The 19,002-nt window shown below is 42.1% G+C and overlaps 1 protein-coding gene across 1 annotated transcript in view; it reads right to left on the bottom strand.

Annotated features, from left to right (window-relative positions):
- Window positions 1-17,214, bottom strand: part of LOC138971237 (DNA polymerase delta catalytic subunit-like) — a 66,850-nt gene extending 49,636 nt beyond the window's left edge. Inside the window, exons 1-12 of the mRNA XM_070343928.1 lie at window positions 17,149-17,214; window positions 15,816-15,952; window positions 15,091-15,197; window positions 13,207-13,323; window positions 12,498-12,670; window positions 10,723-10,816; window positions 9,240-9,408; window positions 8,626-8,879; window positions 5,876-6,042; window positions 5,191-5,295; window positions 4,570-4,710; window positions 3,866-3,976 (exon numbers count right to left, since the gene is read on the bottom strand). Of these exons, the coding sequence (XP_070200029.1) occupies window positions 3,866-3,976; window positions 4,570-4,710; window positions 5,191-5,295; window positions 5,876-6,042; window positions 8,626-8,879; window positions 9,240-9,408; window positions 10,723-10,816; window positions 12,498-12,670; window positions 13,207-13,323; window positions 15,091-15,197; window positions 15,816-15,874 (1,497 nt within the window). The 5' untranslated portion in view covers window positions 15,875-15,952; window positions 17,149-17,214. The remainder of the gene's footprint in view (window positions 1-3,865; window positions 3,977-4,569; window positions 4,711-5,190; window positions 5,296-5,875; window positions 6,043-8,625; window positions 8,880-9,239; window positions 9,409-10,722; window positions 10,817-12,497; window positions 12,671-13,206; window positions 13,324-15,090; window positions 15,198-15,815; window positions 15,953-17,148) is intronic.
- Window positions 17,215-19,002: the final 1,788 nt, after the last annotated feature.

Below are 19,002 nucleotides of genomic sequence, written 5' to 3'. Positions count from 1 at the left end.
ATAATACATTGGGGGGGGGGCGTAATGGAAGGGCGCTGCTTCTGAGCATCGCTTAATTCTCGAGATAGGTGTTACCACATGACGTCATTTATAATTTCGTCATCGAAGATCTTTCGTATTTCAATCAGTGTCATTTCCCAGTTCTGCGGTCATTTTGACTGACTTGACAAGTTGAGAAAACCAATGACATTTCATTTTTGCGAAGCAATTGAATATGAAAAGAAAAGAAAGCATGCAGAATGATGTTTGGGTCCTGCAAGACTTTATGACCAACGATTTCTCCCTTGGAAGAAAATGAAGATGTCTGCTTTTTGTCTGCTTTGAAGGTAGGGAGATTTTACAGCGCACACAGTAAATTGGAAGTCGTATTGGACAAGAATGTTGTTATTCTTCTTTCTTCGAAGTACCACAGATTTGTTCTTGGCCATATTTTTTAGCTGTGCATTGTTATATTATGGGAAAAACACGATTGAACGCAAATTCGCAAAGAAATTTGGATCATTTGCACCGGAACTGCAAACGTCGTTTTGCCAAAACAAAACATTCTGGCTCAATATACGGAATCATGCTGGTAGTGTCATATTTTTTAAATGGGTGTGGAAGAACTGCTCATAATTAACATAGCACTCCGGCCCTGTTCTTTTTTTTGTCACACCCAAAACCGTTATGTGTTTTGGGCGACGCAGCATTAGCGGGTTCCACTGTATCGCACAAGACACAGACAAACAAATGCACATGCAGTAGAGTTCTGACAAAATGACAGCCCTCCTCCCTCCCCAAGCATCTATACCATAAGAAACAAGAAATTCCTCCGAGGTAGGAAAAACACCCCCGTCCTTACCATTCTCACTGCCACCAACTGAGAAGGTTATTTCCCTTTGACCATTAATATGTCCCTCTATAAGTCCTTGTAGAATCTTAATCCACCAATAACTCCCTAACCGTGTGTTTGACTGGTCCCAATTTTTGTAAGGACCGTCTCAGGAATGTATAGAACCTGTTCACCAAGTTTGGTGACAATCGGTCTGTTCATTCTTGAGATCTATATGCGAACACAAACACACAAACAAACAAACACATCGACCGAATCCTATACACACCCCTATACCGGGGGTGTAAAAACACTACTACTACAGAAAGAGCAATTTAAAATAACAAGAGGATGCAGTAACCATAATAATTATGGTTGTCAAACCACAAAGGATTTCTCTTAGCAGTGTCCAGAATAAAACATGTCATCGTCTCTGTATCTGGTCTTCCTTACTCTAGGGATGTTTAAAATAAGAAAGAAAAGGTTCTAATTTTGCAAATTTGCTTAAATAGCAATACAAGATTCAGCATTACAGTGGTACCTCCCTTTACGACCCCTCAATATTACGACCGACTTTTCTCTGACGGATTTTTTCTCCTTCTTTGTCTGAGTATTTCTCACCTCCATATTACGTCCCCCTCTCTAATACGACATACGACCGTCCATACGTGGACTCAAAACGACTTTTCCCAAAATTATCACGGATTTGGTTTACTCTAACTTATATCTCCAGTCGAGTGAGTATGCAATACAGACACAAACACGTGCTGAAATCCTGTCCGTGTACAAGATCACTTCGGCACGCTAACTGCTGAAGCCATGGTTTTTCGTTTCTATTTTAGGTCATTACTTTATTTTGAATAGATAAAGGTCATTCGCCAAATGTCTGCTTCATTTTGCAAAGAACTGTGCAGGAACTCCTACCTTTTAAACACGCAAAGTTACAGAAACGTTATGAAAGTAATCCGATCATCGAACCAAAACCGAAAGTTGTGGTGACGTCATGAAATGTTCCGATGTACGTATGCAAAGCGCGTGTAAACATTTTCGGTCTAGCTAACAAAGGCGGCCGACGAACATGGGTTTTGAAATCTGGAACTGTTCTTGGTTTTTCCCGATCCGTGACCAAATGATGCGATATATAACCACGCGTTCGTTTGAATCAATAAATTCTCCTCAGAATCCCGTCAGTGAAGTTTGAAGGTGAGTAGTGGAGTGTCCTAAATTACTCAACTCTGTGGACAGTCCGTAGTGCAGTTGTCCCTTGAATGAGCGAGTCAAGTTTCATCGTGAAAACTGACGCTTTTGGCTACAATTTTACATCAGTTTCAACACACTGCCGCGGTTCTTATTCGTATTGTTCCTTGCGTTTGGGACACTTTTCTTTGTTTTTAACCAAATCGTTGCTGGGTATCGTATGACTATGATTAGTAGCTGGTATCGACATCGATGTGCATGTTTTGGGACCGCATGCTTTCGTTCGACCTCAGTTTGTTTATTTCAAACCTTAAACCCACGAGTAGTTACGGGGCTTCATTAAACAAGCAAGAAAACTGTGCAAGTAATTAATTGAATAACAAGAAGGGCAAAGCCCATACGACTCACATGCTTGACCTAAACCTAGCAATGACATCATACACTAAGAACTGCTTTACACATTTTTCCTACCAAAATACATGTGACCTTGACCCAAGGTCAAGGTCATCCAAGGTCATGCAACACAAAGCTGTTAATTCAAGACATAGGAAGTACAATGGTGCTTATTGGCTCTTTCTACCATGAGATATGGTCACTTTTAGTGGTTCACTACCTTATTTTGGTCACATTTCATAAGGGTCAAAGAGACCTTGACCTTGATCATATGTGACCAAATGTGTCTCATGATGAAAGCATAACATGTGCCCCACATAATTTTTAAGTTTGAAACAGTTATCTTCCATAGTTCAGGGTCAAGGTCACTTCAAAATATGTATACAATCCAACTTTGAAGAGCCCCTGTGACCTTGACCTTGAAGCAAGGTAAACCAAACTGGTATCAAAAGATGGGGCTTACTTTGCCCTATATATCATATATAGGTGAGGTATTCAATCTCAAAAACTTCAGAGAAAATGTGAAAAATGTGAAAAATAGCTGTTTTTTAGACAACATTTATGGCCCCTGCGACCTTGACCTTGAAGCAAGGTCAAGATGCTATGTATGTTTTTTGGGGCCTTGTCATCATACACCATCTTGCCAAATTTGGTACTAATAGACTGAATAGTGTCCAAGAAATATCCAACGTTAAAGTTTTCCGGACGGCCGGACGGACGGACGTCCGGACGGACGGACGGACGGACGGACGGACGGACGACTCGGGTGAGTACATAGACTCACTTTTGCTTCGCATGTGAGTCAAAAAACGGGTTACCGGAATTGTTTAAGGAAAGAATAACATTACTTTGTGGGCGGCATCAATCAAAACGCCAATGTCATTCCGGATCATTGACGGACCCGGACATAACAAAACACTCCTCCATATTACGACCCCTCCATATAACGACCGAATTTTGGTTACATTTTCAAAGTCGTTAGACAGAGGTACCACTGTATCTGGAAATTTCAGGCAATCCGTGTTGTAATCTTCCCTCACCATGAACAAAAAAAGTTAAGTAGATTTACTGAAATGACGGCACATTTGTACGCAACAGGAAGGAAGTTTCATTGTTTTACTGGCTGCAGACCTGTTTACCCCCAACACTTGACAAGAGTAATGGTCAAGTAACAAAATAGTAATCTGATGACCAAAATAGTAACCCAGTGGTTACAAACGCCAACATTAGCAACACAAACCTTAGTTGAAGCACATTTGAAAATCGTAGTTTGGACTCAAATGGAGTATTTTTTCCCTCAAAATCCTAAAAATAGTTATAAATTACTGCAAAAAAGTAAGGATAAACAGGTCTGTGGCTGCCAGGTCAAACAACATCCCTGTGCTTGTTTTGTTCGATGACTTGAATAAACCACAAAAAAGTTTTGATTTCGCAGTGAAGAAAAACTAATAGGAGGAAACTGACCTGCAGATCTGTGATGATGGAGTGTTGTACATCCTCCTTCTGTTCTTGCAGAAAGTGGAAAGACACTGCGTTCAGTGTGTAGGATCGCAGCTTGTAGTCTCGCAGCAAAACCTGTGAAAAAATATCTTCACTGATGCATTGTCTTTTTCAAACAAAATATAAGAAACTTTTATCTTAGCTTTTTTAGGAGAGCAAATGCTTGATTGACATCCCTTTGTCGTGGTGGGGTGCTTTCTTTCTTTCTTTATTTGGTGTTTAACGTTGTTTTCAACCACGCAGGTTATATCGCGACGGGGAAAGGGGGGCAGATGGGATAAAGCCACTTGTTAATTGTTTCTTGTTCACAAAAGCACTAATCAAAAAATTGCTCCAGGGGCTTGCAACGTAGTACAATATATTACCTTACTGGGAGAATGCAAGTTTCCAGTACAAAGGACTTAACATTTCTTACATACTGTGGTGGGGTGCAATAAGGTTACTTACTACAAGTTTTCAAGAGAAAAAAACAGCGACAGCATTGTATGGTCATGTTTTTGTCATAGCAGTGACTTCAATCTTGTATGGAAGTTAACCAAACTATCTAAACAAATAAGGATAATGAAAGACCCACTCACCGATTACTCAGGCGAGTTGAAAGAAAAAAAAACAACAACAACAACTACAAAACAACAACCAACAGCAATGTATTATATACTGTGCCTTACCTGCAGCAGATCAAACTGCACTCGACCTTCAGTGTTGATGACCTTGTTCTCTCGCTTGCCCATCTGTTTCGACTGGAACATGGCCTCCTTCACCCTGGACTGGGCGTCACGGATACGACCCAAGTATGCAAACTCTGACACCTGCAAAATAAATGGTTTCGACCATTATTCTAAAAGTATTTGTGTATGTGCGAGTGCCAGTGTGGGTCTTATCATCTATTATGTTATTATGTAAACTCTGCGCATCGACCATATTCTTGGAGCATTGTTTTCTTTCGCCTCATAAGTCTGGGATGTACCCTGGGACAAGAGTTTTGAAAGAAATCAGGATTTTTAACAAAATTTAAATTACCGCTTGTAAATTGTAATAGAACCTAAGTTTAAAGGGACTTTCTACATTTTGCTGTGATAAGCCTTACATGTGAATAGTTTTAAAGTGTTGATCAAGAACAAAGCAGAGAATAAGAGTGAAGCTGAATCGGTCTCAGATGACTCCCCTGGGTTCTTCAGACAAGAGACATCAACAACCAACCAAATCTCTTGTGAAGAGTCACTTTCTCCAGAAAATTGTTATCCAGCCCAAGAATAAGAAAGAACTGAAAAAGAAAGCAGCACGTTTACCTTGAGGGTTGTGGCTCTGTTGAGCAGGTAGGGGATGTCAAAGTTCTGGATGTTGTAGCCGGTGATGATGTCAGGGTCCACCTCACGCACAAACGCTGACCATTGCTGTTGGCACAAAATACATTTATTTCAACAAATAGGCAATGGTTAAAAACCAGAGATGGAACTGAAGTCGAAATGTAAAAGTTTACTGTGGACAGTGTTCAGGAGGGGGAAACGAAACGCAACGCAATGCAAAGCGAGTGTTTGCTGTGACATCACCCCAAAAAGTGGGATAAGAAAAACTGGTTTCACATGTAAATGAAATAAGACTTCATGTGCTGAAATAATGTCATTTAAAAACCAGCTTTGCTCCTCTCTTACTATTGACAGTTATATCAACATAGACATAAATTCTACATCAGGAAAAGTTAGGTTTCACTGTAGCAAACGTACACAAAGACACACACACACAAACACCCTACCTACCACACATAAAAACAACTGACATAATTATAATTGCATGGGTGGGACTGAAAAATATCATGAATCTGAAGAATGTTAAGGGAGGGGGGGGGGGGGGGAGTGTGTGTGTGTGTGTGTGTCAGACGTTGAAGGATTTGTATAATTAACCAAAAAACGTCACCACAGACATTACGAAACCGGATTTCCGGAAGAATCTCACCCATGTAATTGTTTCACTCACCCTCAGCATCTCCTGTTCCTTAGGGAAAGACAGGACCTGTGAGCCGACGACGGGGGAACAAGTGTTGAGTGTGAACACGTTGCGAATGAACGGGTCGGCCTCCCCTTGCTTGATTACCATGTTGGCAATCTGAATCACCGGATCCTTGTCAGCCTCAGGGAATATACCTGTAGCGTAAAAAACCCACAAAAAATAAATAAATGAAAGGAACTTCATGGGATGTTTTGCTTTATGTCTGCAAGCTGTTTACAGGAAAGGTTCCTTTTTCCCCCCGCCATCCGTCTTCATTCAATGATTCCAACATTTATGGCTTTGCTTTCAAAATTTCTCTTCTTTTACATTTATGTTGTTTTGCTGTAAAATAAATGTTGTGTTGTCGTTATTTTATTTTTTCTTGTGAAGCTGTGGTTAGATGTTATTGTGTTGAAATACTGTCTTGCAATTCTCATGAATATTGTAAAGCGCAGAACAATTCTGTGGTTCACGATATATTAGCTTTCAATACAACAGTAAAACCTCCCACTAACGACCTTGAAAATGTCCAGAGAAATCGCTCGTAAAAAGAAGGGGTCTTTATTGGGAGTTTGGGAGGTTTTAATTTTTTTGACAGGGGAGGCAACTGTTGTGCAGTTAAGTCTTTTTGATTTTCCGTAGTTATGTCCCTTGGGATTTGGGTTCGTTATACTATTTTTGCTCCCATTTGAAAACGGGCAGATAACACACACACGCACACACAGAGAAATAAACACAATGAGACTGCAAAATCTGTATGTAGTTGTAAAGCGCATAGTGCTTTTAGTTATGCGCTATAGAAATCTCCTTAATAAATAAATACATGTCTTAAGAGTATACAAGTTGACTTTGGTAAAACACAGGCAACAGGCTACAAGTTTTTCTTCTTTTAGAATGCTTTCGGTCACAACTTTCTCCGTTCTCCCACCTGTTCCGAATATTTTCCTGGTCTTTGATAATGGTTTGGATCTGTGTTTTTCCAACTCCAAGACTTATAGCGATTGCGATCGCAGTCTCACCCTTATTGCTTCTCTCTATGACTTTGATCCTGTCTTCTAGCGTCAACAGTTTTCGTTTTTTTTGTTGGAGTTGCCATGTTAACACACAACCTCTCAAAATGTAAAATGAAGTTGAACTAAGACAGAGCGCTTTAACCGGCCCCCGTAGCGCAGTGGTTAGCGCATCGGGCTGCGGGCCGGGAGGTCGTGGGTTCGAATCCCATCAGGGTCATGTGGGTTTTTCGGGCTACGGTCGGCTCCTACCCAGAGTGGAAGTGCTATGGTTCCTATGGGAAGGCTGGGATCACACAGCCGAGTGTCATTCACTTAACGAATGCGACTTTGAGGGTGCTCAGGTTCTGTATACCTGACCAACACCGCAGGTGCGGCAGTTCTCGGGCCTGGTTGATGCCAGGATATATTATGACAGTAAGCGTAGAGTGCTGCCCTGTCACGTAGTCTCAAAAACCAAATTGGAAATCCAAAGCATCATCATTATAATCATCCTCATCTCATTTATCATCCAAAATATAAATTGTCCTTGCTCTTGTGGCCCTTCATGCCCGGAGCTCTCATGGTGACCTTGGTCTCAGTGTTCCTGTTCGATCCTTCCCTGAATAGTAGTTCTGCTGTCAGTCTTCAACGTGTGACGTTCTGGGAGGTCGACGGAGGGACGTGGTGGCGGTCTGCTCTCTGGAGGGGACGCTCACTAAGTCTGGCTCCGCGACTTAAAAGTCAATGTCGTTAGTAGTTCTGGGGCATAATAGGTAGTGGGCTGCGTCCGTTAGCTCGGGACAGACCCACTACTGAACACCGTCGAAGTGACTCAGCAGAAGTGCAGTGTCATCTTCCGAGGGTAGCCTACCGCAGCGACCCGACATCCCCCCTGGAGATTCTGTAAAATCGACAAGTCTGGCAGCGGAACGAAATTCAGAGGTGGTTGGAGCAGTGAGTGCAGGGACGGGGCGGTGTGAGAGCACAACGGGACAAGGAACAGGTGTAAAGACGAAAAAAAACACACAAAAAAACAAAAAAAAACCCAGAGCGCTTTGACACAAAACAACTCACAAACTCAAGTCAAGGGGAGTGTTTCCATTGTTTATTCAGGATTATTCATCTACACAGGTGGTGAGAACAAAATCACAGAATACCTACGCAAACAAACTAGCCAAAAAGAATGCCATGGGGTAGGCGGGCAATATTGACGCCTTCATTATTGAGTTGTTCAAACTGCGCCTACCAACACCTTCCACTCCCTTTCTCTCCCTTCCCCTCCCCCCTCCCCTACTTCAAGGGCAGTCATTCAATTGTGACAGCAAAAGGTGAGAAGAGGACAGCCGTAGGCCACTCGACCTGCACGCACAGCTGACCACAGACCACCACTCCTGACTCTTGATGCGTGACTAATCGCGTGCGTGTGCTGGGCAATTACGAACTTTGACACTCGCTGATAAAAAGGTCAAAGTCGTTATTGACCCTTTGATATTAGGTCGGTCGTCTGAAAACGGAGGTCGTCGTTCTTGGGAGGTTAGTTACATAGTAAAAGGCATCCGTGCCGAGAAATTCGGTCGGCAAAAGGAGGGGGTCGTTCTTGGGAGAGGTCGTTACGGGAGGTTCCTCTGTATCATTAGTTTCAACAGTTCTCTTCATTTACACTTTTTTTAAAACACGTTAAGGCAAGAACTAGAACATTGTGTTCTTTTCACCTCGATATCTGAGAATTTTTGAACTATCACTCACCCTTTCTCCCAGCACACTCAATGTCAAAGCTCAGGATGCGGAAAGGAGCCACCTTGGACCATTCTCCTTCCGGGGCGTGCGACACGATCTCTTCCCACGAAATGTCCACTTCTAGCTGGCATCGTGTACGAGGGATTTGTGCCCCAGAGTCCGAGGGTCTTGCACCACCACCCCCCTGTTGTTGACGGACGCGGTATTTACCAGCAGGTAGTTGGATCCAGTTGCAGCCCACGACGTTGCAGTCAACCATGAACCTGGGTACAACCGACACATTAGAAACAGTTATACCTGCCATCAACCTTTCAAGAAACTTGTAGACAAAAACAAGCAAAACAAAACGCAACAAACCATACAAATTAATATAAAAAAAGTTAAAGAGAAACCCTGTCGAAGTCAATCAGTGCAACCGCAGTTCAAAATGCACTCTTATTCTGTCATCAGCTCATAATGTAGGGGAGACAACTAATATGCCACTATTCGTACAGTGTTTTACTGCTACAGACTACAATGGGGTATAATCAAGTTAAGTATCTAGCATATGAAACTGGCAGGTTCTCTGCCTCAAAATCAACAGATCATACAAACTTCTTATAACACCAGTACTTCAACGATACCTGATTTCAAAGTCAATGTTGCTCTCATAGGTTTGGTAGCCGTAAGCAGGGTAGCCAGGACATGTGAATCCCTGTTCCAACAGTCGTTTGGATGGCGCGATAAGTCTCGGTATGGCCATTGTGATTTTCAGGTATGGGATCTGCCGGTTTCCATGGTAACCATAAATACCTTGAAACAACATTTCAAATATTAGAATAACAAAGAAAGAAAGACCTCTCTTCCAGATAAAATGTCAGATTCTTACAACCACATACAATGTTGCACATCAAAAATAAACAAAACAACATCTACATATAATCAATTACGTAACATACAAACAGGGATGGTCAAATCGTCCGCCCAATTGCCAGGGGCGAGTAAAAAATCCGCCGGGCTAGTAGAAACCGCCTGGCCAATGAAAATTCTGGTGAAAGGCAACAATTTTGGTGTTAATGTCGCGTTGTCAAGCCATATAAACACTGCAGATCAACTGTGGTATGTACCGGCCCAGTGACATTTCCGCCAGGCTAGTGACTTTTTTGAAGTTACTCGCCTGGCTGGCAAGTAAAATTTTTGGGATTTGGCCATCCCTGTACAAAGATGTCCTTTGATATTGGCACAAAGTAGAAAGTTCTTCAAATAGTTCAAAACAGTGACATATTTTCACCTGAACTTTATTTGGTGGGGGAAAGTGGATGCCATTGACTTCTTAAAACTGTCAACATTTTTTTGCCATTCTGCTTCGTCTGTTTTGGGAACAAAAACTATATTTTAAGATAAATCACAGCATCAGTTATCATCAATTTTTTTCTATTGTGTTATGTGTATCTTGCTTGTCCACGTTAAAAGACTGATAGGTTGACGTTTTTGTGAATGTTTTGTTAACTTTCATATTCTGAATTAAACATTCCAATAATTTAATCTTGGTGGGTTTTTTAAATTCTGGGCAAACTTGTCGAGGAAAATAAATCCCAGCAATGACCCTGAACATCAAAAAGGAAAACTGCCATTTATAATTAATGGCAAGCAAGTGATGACACAAAGAGCAATCTGGTTAATCAATCAATCAATCAATCAATCAATGAGGCTTATATCGCGCATATTCTGTGGGTACAGTTCTAGGCGCTCTGCAGTGATGCCGTGTGAGATGAAATTTTATACGGCCAGTAGATTGCAGCCATGTCGGCGCATATTTACCTTTCACGGCCTTATTCCAAGTCACACGGGTATGGTAGACAATTATTAACTGTGCCTAAGCAATTTTGCCAGGAAAGACCCTTTTGTCAATTGTGGGATCTTTAACGTGCACACCCAATGTAGTATACACGGGGGGTGGTTCGGACACCGAAGAGAGTCTGCACACAAAGTTGACTCTGTGAAATAAATTTCCGCCGAACCTGGGATCGAACTCGCGCTGACAGCGGCCAACTGAATACAAATCCAGCGCGCTACCAACTGAGCTATATCCCCGCCCGTTAAAGTCTAACAAGGTGGAGTACTTACTCTCTTTCATGACATAGTCTACAGCCAGCACAGTGTGGACCACCTCTTCTCTGTTGGACCGCATGTCTCTTTTCACCGCACCATCCAGGGCGTCCTAAAAAAAAAAAAGAGAACATTTGTAACCTACACAATCTCCCCAAAGCGGCGTATGGCTGCCTAAATGGCGGTGTAAAAACCGTCATACATATAAAAGCCGTGGGAGTTTCAACCCATGAACGAAGAAGAACACAAACAATACTATTATTAGCTGCAGTGAATACTTGAACACACTAGCACAGAAAGCTGAAAAATTCCAAACTCGCCTGTGTGGTCCAGAAATGGTACACAACATACCCTAAACGTTTATGCTGCTTTTGTTTTTTAATTTTATCATGAACACATTCAGAGATGAGATTTCCTAAAAGTGTTTTGGGAGGAAATTATTTGGCGGGGGTCTGGGGGTCGCTGAAGCTGAAGATTTTTTGACACTTTGACCATAAAAAAAGACTTGGAAATGAGTCCGAGCAGTAGAAGCATACAACATTTTGTCAGTCATATGTGCAAAATTTGGTTCCATTGGATGGAACCACAACAACTACTCTCCCCCCCCCCCCCCCCCCCCCCCCCCAATTTTTCTCAACGGATTTAGACGATTCAGAAAAATGGTCCTGGGAACGAACTTTTGGGCGGAATTCCGCCAATTGGCGGTAGAATCTCATCCCTGACATTGCAACTAATTTAACTTTTTTCTTTCATTTTTGTCCGTTTGTTTCAAGGATGTTCCAATCCAAGTAAATGAACAGAAACATAACAAAACAAATACTAAGTAATAGCTGTTAGAAACGTCAACAGTATCAGGAGACGTGATCAATGGAAGGTTTGGACTTGCCAGTAACCAAATATATGACTGTATAGTATATATATATAGGTAATTTTATACAGCCCTGTGAAGTTTCTGTCATGGAAAATCAAGGTGCTTTCTATGGGGGAAAAGCAAGCTGTCGAACAGTACATCGCTACCATTTTTCCCCCTTGCACCGCCCTTAATAATAGTGTGACAGGGGAGGCTACCGCTCCTTTCGCAACGGACTCTGCACCCGGGTTGTTGGCCTTTAAAGTCAACACCTGTGGTTTGTAGAGTTCTGTTTGTGATGGGGTCTGGTGGTTTCCGATTGTCTGTATGTTCATGGAAACCTTCGGGTTTGCATAACAGTTTTTATAGGGCTAAGAAATTAGCCCTAATATTTTCAATCCTGTTTGATTGCACTTCGCTTCCCGAGGTGATCGTAGTGTTTCGGCACACGGTTACATCTGGCGCTTGCGAGCAGGGATGGGACTCGGCATGATATGTTCAGGTAATGGCATAATATGACCACTGAACATTTTCGTGCTGTTCCCATTCTGCGAACTTGGGATGGACAGTGGTCTCCCGGTTCGGAACTTCGGGACGAAGTTCATTTCAAACGGGGGCGATTGTGACAGGGGAGGCTACCGCTCCTTTCGCAATGGACTCTGCACCCGGGTTGTTGGCCTTTAAAGTCAACACCTGTGGTTTGTAGAGTTCTGTTTGTGATGGGGTCTGGTGGTTTCCGATTGTCTGTATGTTCATGGAAACCTTCGGGTTTGCATAACAGTTTTTATAGGGCTAAGAAATTAGCCCTAATATTTTCAATCCTGTTTGATTGCACTTCGCTTCCCGAGGTGATCGTAGTGTTTCGGCACTCGGTTACAATAGTGATATGAATACAGAACAGACACAAACCCAGCAGTGCATCAAAATCAGGTTTGCAACCCACCTTAAACTTGCCACAGTCTTCCTTCTTAAAGTTTGGCTGGGCCGGCACAAAGAAGTAGGGGTGGAAGCCATGGATGTGTGCCACTACGCTGTTTCCCTCCATGGTGATGCCGAACATGCGAATCACTGGGATGGGGCCCACAGTGGCTCCTGGCATCTCTGGCAGTGGGCGGCCTGAATCGAATACACACTCACAGTTCAAAAGTAAAGTTCAAAAGCAGAGGGCGTAAAATAGCTGTACACATCAGACCAGCCAAACACAATACATGAAGTAAGTGGTACACATTGGACCAGAAAATGAAAACAGTGGTAAACATCAGACCAACTTATGAAAATAGTGGTGCACATAAACAGCCAATGTAAATAGTGGTACACACTTAACACCCCAACTGCTCTTACCATGATTGCCATTTCCAAACAGCTATTTCTTAACGAATACGAATTCTCCCTTATATTCACAAAATAATTGGTCAAATTATCATGCCAACCAGTAAAAACTAAAATCAAGTGATTACATTTCCATAATACAGTGAAAATCAGGCAAAGAAAATGTCCTGTATTTTCATATTTTTACCAGTTCATTGCCACTACCCGTGTCTGTCCCTCTCTGTGTGCACAGATCTCTGTTACTCTAATTTTTCGCAACACATTCGCCTTGGTTAATACAACAGACGCAAGATCACCAACAATGAACAGAAATTTCATCTCACCAACGTAATAATCGACATCAAGTTGCTGGAACTCAATATTGTCTGTCTTGGGGTGGACGGTGGGGAGAGGAGGACGCGACCACTTGCTGCTGGTTGCTACCAGCGCCGGACCCTCACCTGTAATTAAACGTCCATCATCATTACCTGCGCTGCGGCGGGGATGTAGCTCAGTCGGTAGCGAGCTGGATTTGTATCCAGTTGGCAGCTGTCAGCGTGAGTTCGTCCCCACGTTCGGCGAGAGATTTATTTCTCAGAGTCAACTTTGTGTGCCGACTCTCCTCGATGTCCGAACACCCCTGTGTGTACACGCAAGCACAAGACCAAGTGCGCATTAAAAAGATCCTGTAATCCATGTCAGAGTTCGGTGGGTTATAGAAACACGAAAATACCCAGCATGCTTCCTCCGAAAACGGCGTATGGCTGCCTAAATGGCGGGGTAAAAAACGGTCATACACGTAAAATTCCACTCGTGCAAAAAACACGAGTGTACGTGGGAGTTTACGAACGCAGAAGAAGAAGAAGAAGAAGATTACCTGCGCTTAAAGGCACACCCCATCTCATATCTGCCAGGCTTCCATCCTTACCTCCACATACATTTCAGTGCAAAAAATGGTTGTTTTAATTATAATTTACACTAACAGTTGTACATGTACTCCCCTTTAAGACCACCAAAATCTGACGAAAGGTCTTAAAAGACAGATAAAAATGACGGTATTCTAGTTTTTCTACAGATGTTACAAACAGAAAACAAGAGGCGAAGCCTTCACGGCTCACGTAAGAAATCGACAAACAGTAACACAAACTCAATCACTCCGTCACACATACACACACACAGTAAGCATACCGTCGCGATATAACCTTGAACGGTTGAAAACGACGTTAAACACCAAATAAAGAAAGAAAGAAAGAGTAAGCATAAGTGATACGGTGCAAGAGTGCGAGACACTAGATCTAGATCTGTCTGTCTGTAGCCTACTTTTTAGTACTTACAGGGACACGACTGCCAGATGACCAGATCGACACTGCGCTTTCTCGCGCAGACACTGGAAACACGCTGTGCAGATTAACCCGTAGGAAATCTCCTTTGGTATCTTCTTTATCTATTTTCTGGAGCTACGAAACCGAATGTGAAATCGTGTTCTCCGAATCGGCGAACTGCAGCTCGGTGATAACTGTATCTATACCACAATCCTTCACGCGATCTGACCTAACCTTGACCCCTGACCTGGTCTACATACCATACACGACACAAACCAGTCAGCTGTTTTTACCCCCCCAAATAACCCCACCACCCGTTTTCTTTGGATACACACTTTAACTACCTACGTGCCGACGAAATGTTGATCATTGCTTCAATACTTTGAAGCTGTTGCTTGGATAATAACCAGGTAAAATTAGTATTTCGGTGTTCAGTCAAATGTTAAAGTTTCTATCACATACACACACACACATGTATACATACGCACAGACAGACAAAAGTTAGCATCGCATAGGCTACACTTACGTGAGCCAATGAGAGTGAGGTGGTCTTTATGGGCATGGAGTCCTCACTGCATTATTAGAATCAACATCATCATTCAGGGGCCGCATTGACTGTGAGTGATTTGTTTTGTTTATTTGTTGCTTAACGTCCAGCCGACTACGCAGAGCCATATCAGGACGAGGAAGGGGGGGATGAAGGGGGCCACTTGTCAAGCGATTCCTGTTTACAAATGCACTAACCCATTACTTGTGTCCCAGCAGGCTTTAGTAAAACTAAATTAACTGTGAGTGATTTGCCTTAGTTAAAACACAACAAGACCCATGTTGCGCAGCGATCGAGCTGAAATGTCCACGGAACCCGAGAAAAGCAATTTACGCAAATTGTGATCATTATCAACTGACCAAGGACCTCCTGACTGTCTTCCTCCATCTTCATGTCAGCGTCTATGTCCTCCATCATAGCCAGCTCCGCCTCAAAGCCTGAAGGTTCGTCATCATCCTCCATTGACCTGAAACACAATGACAGAGTTGATGATTACACGGTCATGGTGAAAGTGAAACACTGGTCACGGCATAACTAATTACAACTTACAAGGTTTGCTAACCTGGACTGAGGGGGCTGTTAAAGACGGTCCTTAATAGAGCCGAAGTCGACTTCACAAAGACTTTGCAAAGTCTTCTTAACGAAAACTCAGTGCTAAAGCTCTGTGCAGCCAGCTTCGCGAACTAAGGACAGGCTTGACACTGGTAATGAAATGAGACATGAATAATAATTGGGAAAAATTTAGTAGTTGCAAAATAGGAAACATTGTCTTGATGAAATCATGGTCCGATAGTAGAACAATGTGTAGCTTGTCTTAAAAAAAAAAAAAAAAAAAGTCTGAACACACACACTGACACAGTTTAAAGAAGACTTAAGAATGACACACAATAAAATGAAATTATGAACATGAGCCTGAATTCAAGTATAAGCATTAAAGCTGCTGTTGCATACATTTTAGCACTGTGGAAGTGACGTCACGACTTACTAAAGTCACACAAAAAGAGTGCACATTTTGAGATTTTCTCAGCAACATTGACAGTGAAACTCTAACAGGTTAAAATCAGAATATTGCTCATATGACTACCTGTTTTTCTTCAGAGGTGGAGCGCCTCCTTTACCAGTGGGTCCTCTTTTCTTGTCCATTGTCTGTTTAGCCTTGTAACACTCAGAAGCGCCGTTAGTAGTGGTACTGCACTGGGATTGTTCAGCAATTAAAGAAACCTGAAATCAACAATACAGTAACTGAAAAATAGACTAAAAGTGAAATGGCACCACAGATTAACTGATCTGAATTTTGACCAGAAGAACTAGCATGAACACTTGGGTTTCTCATTTTCTGTAATGTAGTTAAAATAAATCAATGATCACTTGCAAGTTGTACTTGTAGTCGAAAGCAACAGTAATATGATACACCAGAGGAAGAAATTATGAATGAGATTGAGAATTGTTGAATGGCTCCATGATGATGAATAACACAGTAACTTAGTAAGGGCCATACATACTTTAAAATATTTGCGAAAATGTTTGCATGGTACTTGGTATAGTGTACAACTACAAACTCATTCCTTCTTTGTGATTCAAAGAATGAGACAAGTGTACACAATAATTTGAATAAAGCAAATTTGTGTTGCAAATGCAAATGCTTTCTAATTTTTTAATTTTGGACAAATTCAATTACCAATGTGTTGTCATTGAATGTTCACTGTCTGCGCATTTGCAAACCAATGAATATGAACTTATCAACAGTATCATGCCCTCAAGCTTACAGTCACACTCAGTGACTCACATTCATAATTCACATAAATAATATATTATATCATTATAATAATATTATATAATATATTCTTATGTTCCAACACTTTAAATGTTAAATGCATATGGCTGACAAGCTAGGGGTAAATATGATATCATTGATTAGTTAATAGTGTGACCCCTTGTGAAGAATTTCACCGATCATCTAGCTATTTTGTTAATTCCAGTCCAAGTTCTCTTCAACTTTCACTTTGCTTGTTTTCGAGTTTTAAAACTGACTGCAAGTGCTATATATATATTGCACCATAGGCTCAGGGAATCGATGCAACAGCAACGGAAATCAAGATCTGGGTGGTCTGGATGATATGAAGACGATGATCTTTTCATTATCCCGATGTACGCAGATAGTATCAGTCAAAACAAAAGAGAGGAATCGCACAGATCTGCACAAGTCGTCAAGTGGGCCCTGTGTTCTCCATTTCCAACAGAAAAAGAAAATTGCACAACCGTGACACAGACAGCGCCGAAGATGAGTAGATTACACACATTCTTCAGTCATATGACCTTTCAAGCAATTACGAAATCGTACACACACTTCACCTACCCCGTCCATTCGTTCATAAATTGAGAATTCACAAAATAATGTGCGCGAATCATCACCTTACCTGTGAAGCTCCCGCCAACTTCTTCTAGTCGGGTGCGGTTATCAGACACTGCTGGTAGCCGAAAAGAACGGAACGGCACTAATAGTTTCCCCAACATTTTTTTCAGAAACTCTTTTTAAGATTCTGATAAATATCGCATTCATTGTTAATGTAATTGATAACTGAAGGAAAGTAGCGTGTACAAAAACTTGCGATTAAGAACTTTTTGTGCCAGATGGATTTTGAGATTAAGGGAGACAATTATTACTACGTTATTACGTCCAAGAAATCATGAATGGTTCCCCCTAGATTATTTCTGTGGTCTTCAAGTTCTACTGTACTTGTATAGTTCTAAGCCCAAGCCAAGACACGTTACGCTCAATATACGTACCCAGACGGTTGTTACGCCCGATTTTGTACCCAGGACATCGACGTGGCGTGTGGGTATGCGGCACAGTTCCTGAAATCGCTGGTTCGAGCCCCGCACACGCTCTCTTTTCTTTTTTTGTTCGAATCATGCGCGATTTTTCTTCAGTCTCAGTTTATAAAATCAGCTTTTTGGGGGGCAAGTTTTGAGCGAAAGAGACAGTGCTCATTCATATCTTTATCTATACTAAATAGATCGTCATTCAAAAGACTCAGTGAAAGATTTTTAATGTCCTTATAAAAACTAGGAAAATTGCCTTGCAGTGTCACATGCGGTTTAAAACATAAAATAAATCCAATTAACTAAAAGTTCACAATTGCACTAAAAACATCAAGACTTTCCAACCGGGTGGGAGCCAACCGCGGGTCGGATTGGTTAAAATCCCAAACGTGACTGTCAAGTTAACCAATCCCACCCCGCTGATGGCACACCGGTGTCACGAACTGAAAACTCTGCCTGAACAATCCTTCTCATTGCGGTCAATGCGCATGCGCTAACATGGGGAGATTAATCAGGTCGTGAACAACCTAACCCTAACCCTTACCCTAACCCTAACCCTAACCCATGGTTCGTTTGGTCAAAGGGTCGCATTTGTTAAGTCCGAGACTGATTGGCGCATGCGCATTTACCGCAATGAGGATTGTTCAGCAGAGGTTTCAGTTCCTCTGGCACACACACACACCGCACACACACGCACTCACTGGCACGCACACACACACACACACACACGCACACACACACACTGACACACACACACACCACACACACACACACACAAACACACACACGTGCACGCACGCACGCATGCACATTCGCACACACATTCAGTCGCGGCGAAGATCTACACGCATACGCAATTATGGAATTACTTTTGACGAGCAGTATCTATATAATGAAAACATAGGGCCAGTTCCATATCTTTTCGCGGTTGGTTATTGTCATCAAGATATTTTGGTCGAAACGGCAAAGGCTTAGCACATTTCTTGTCTCGAAAACAGAGAGCATGACCGTAGTACAAACCGTTACTCGATAAAAGAGACAGGTGTGTAATTAGCTTGTACCATTTACTTCGTCCACTAATCCCGGATGCAGACAATAAACTGGTGGTAGCCATCACGAAACACTCCGGAAATAGTAACTATAATTTAAGGATTATTCCATGATCAGCATGAGTTCCGATTAACTAATGGAGACTGTCTGAGCGAACGACGAAGAAGAACTAATGGAGACAAACAGTGGGCAAGGACATGAGTTGTGAGGTTTCAAACAAGGGGTGAACAATAAGTTCAGCTAAAGGTAACGAAAACACACTCATCTTTCACCTGGAAACTAATATAAAGAATAATCGGATTTGTCTGTCTCTAATGTGACAGGGGAGGCTACCGCTCCTTTCACAGCAGACCCTGCACCCGAGTTGTTGGCCTTTAAAAGTCAACACCAGTGGATTG

The sequence above is a fragment of the Littorina saxatilis genome, linkage group LG7 (assembly GCF_037325665.1).
Source record: "Littorina saxatilis isolate snail1 linkage group LG7, US_GU_Lsax_2.0, whole genome shotgun sequence".
NCBI classification, from domain to species: domain Eukaryota; kingdom Metazoa; phylum Mollusca; class Gastropoda; order Littorinimorpha; family Littorinidae; genus Littorina; species Littorina saxatilis.
The sequence above is the reverse complement of the archived record's forward strand: the minus strand, read 5'-3'. Positions and strand labels throughout refer to the sequence as shown.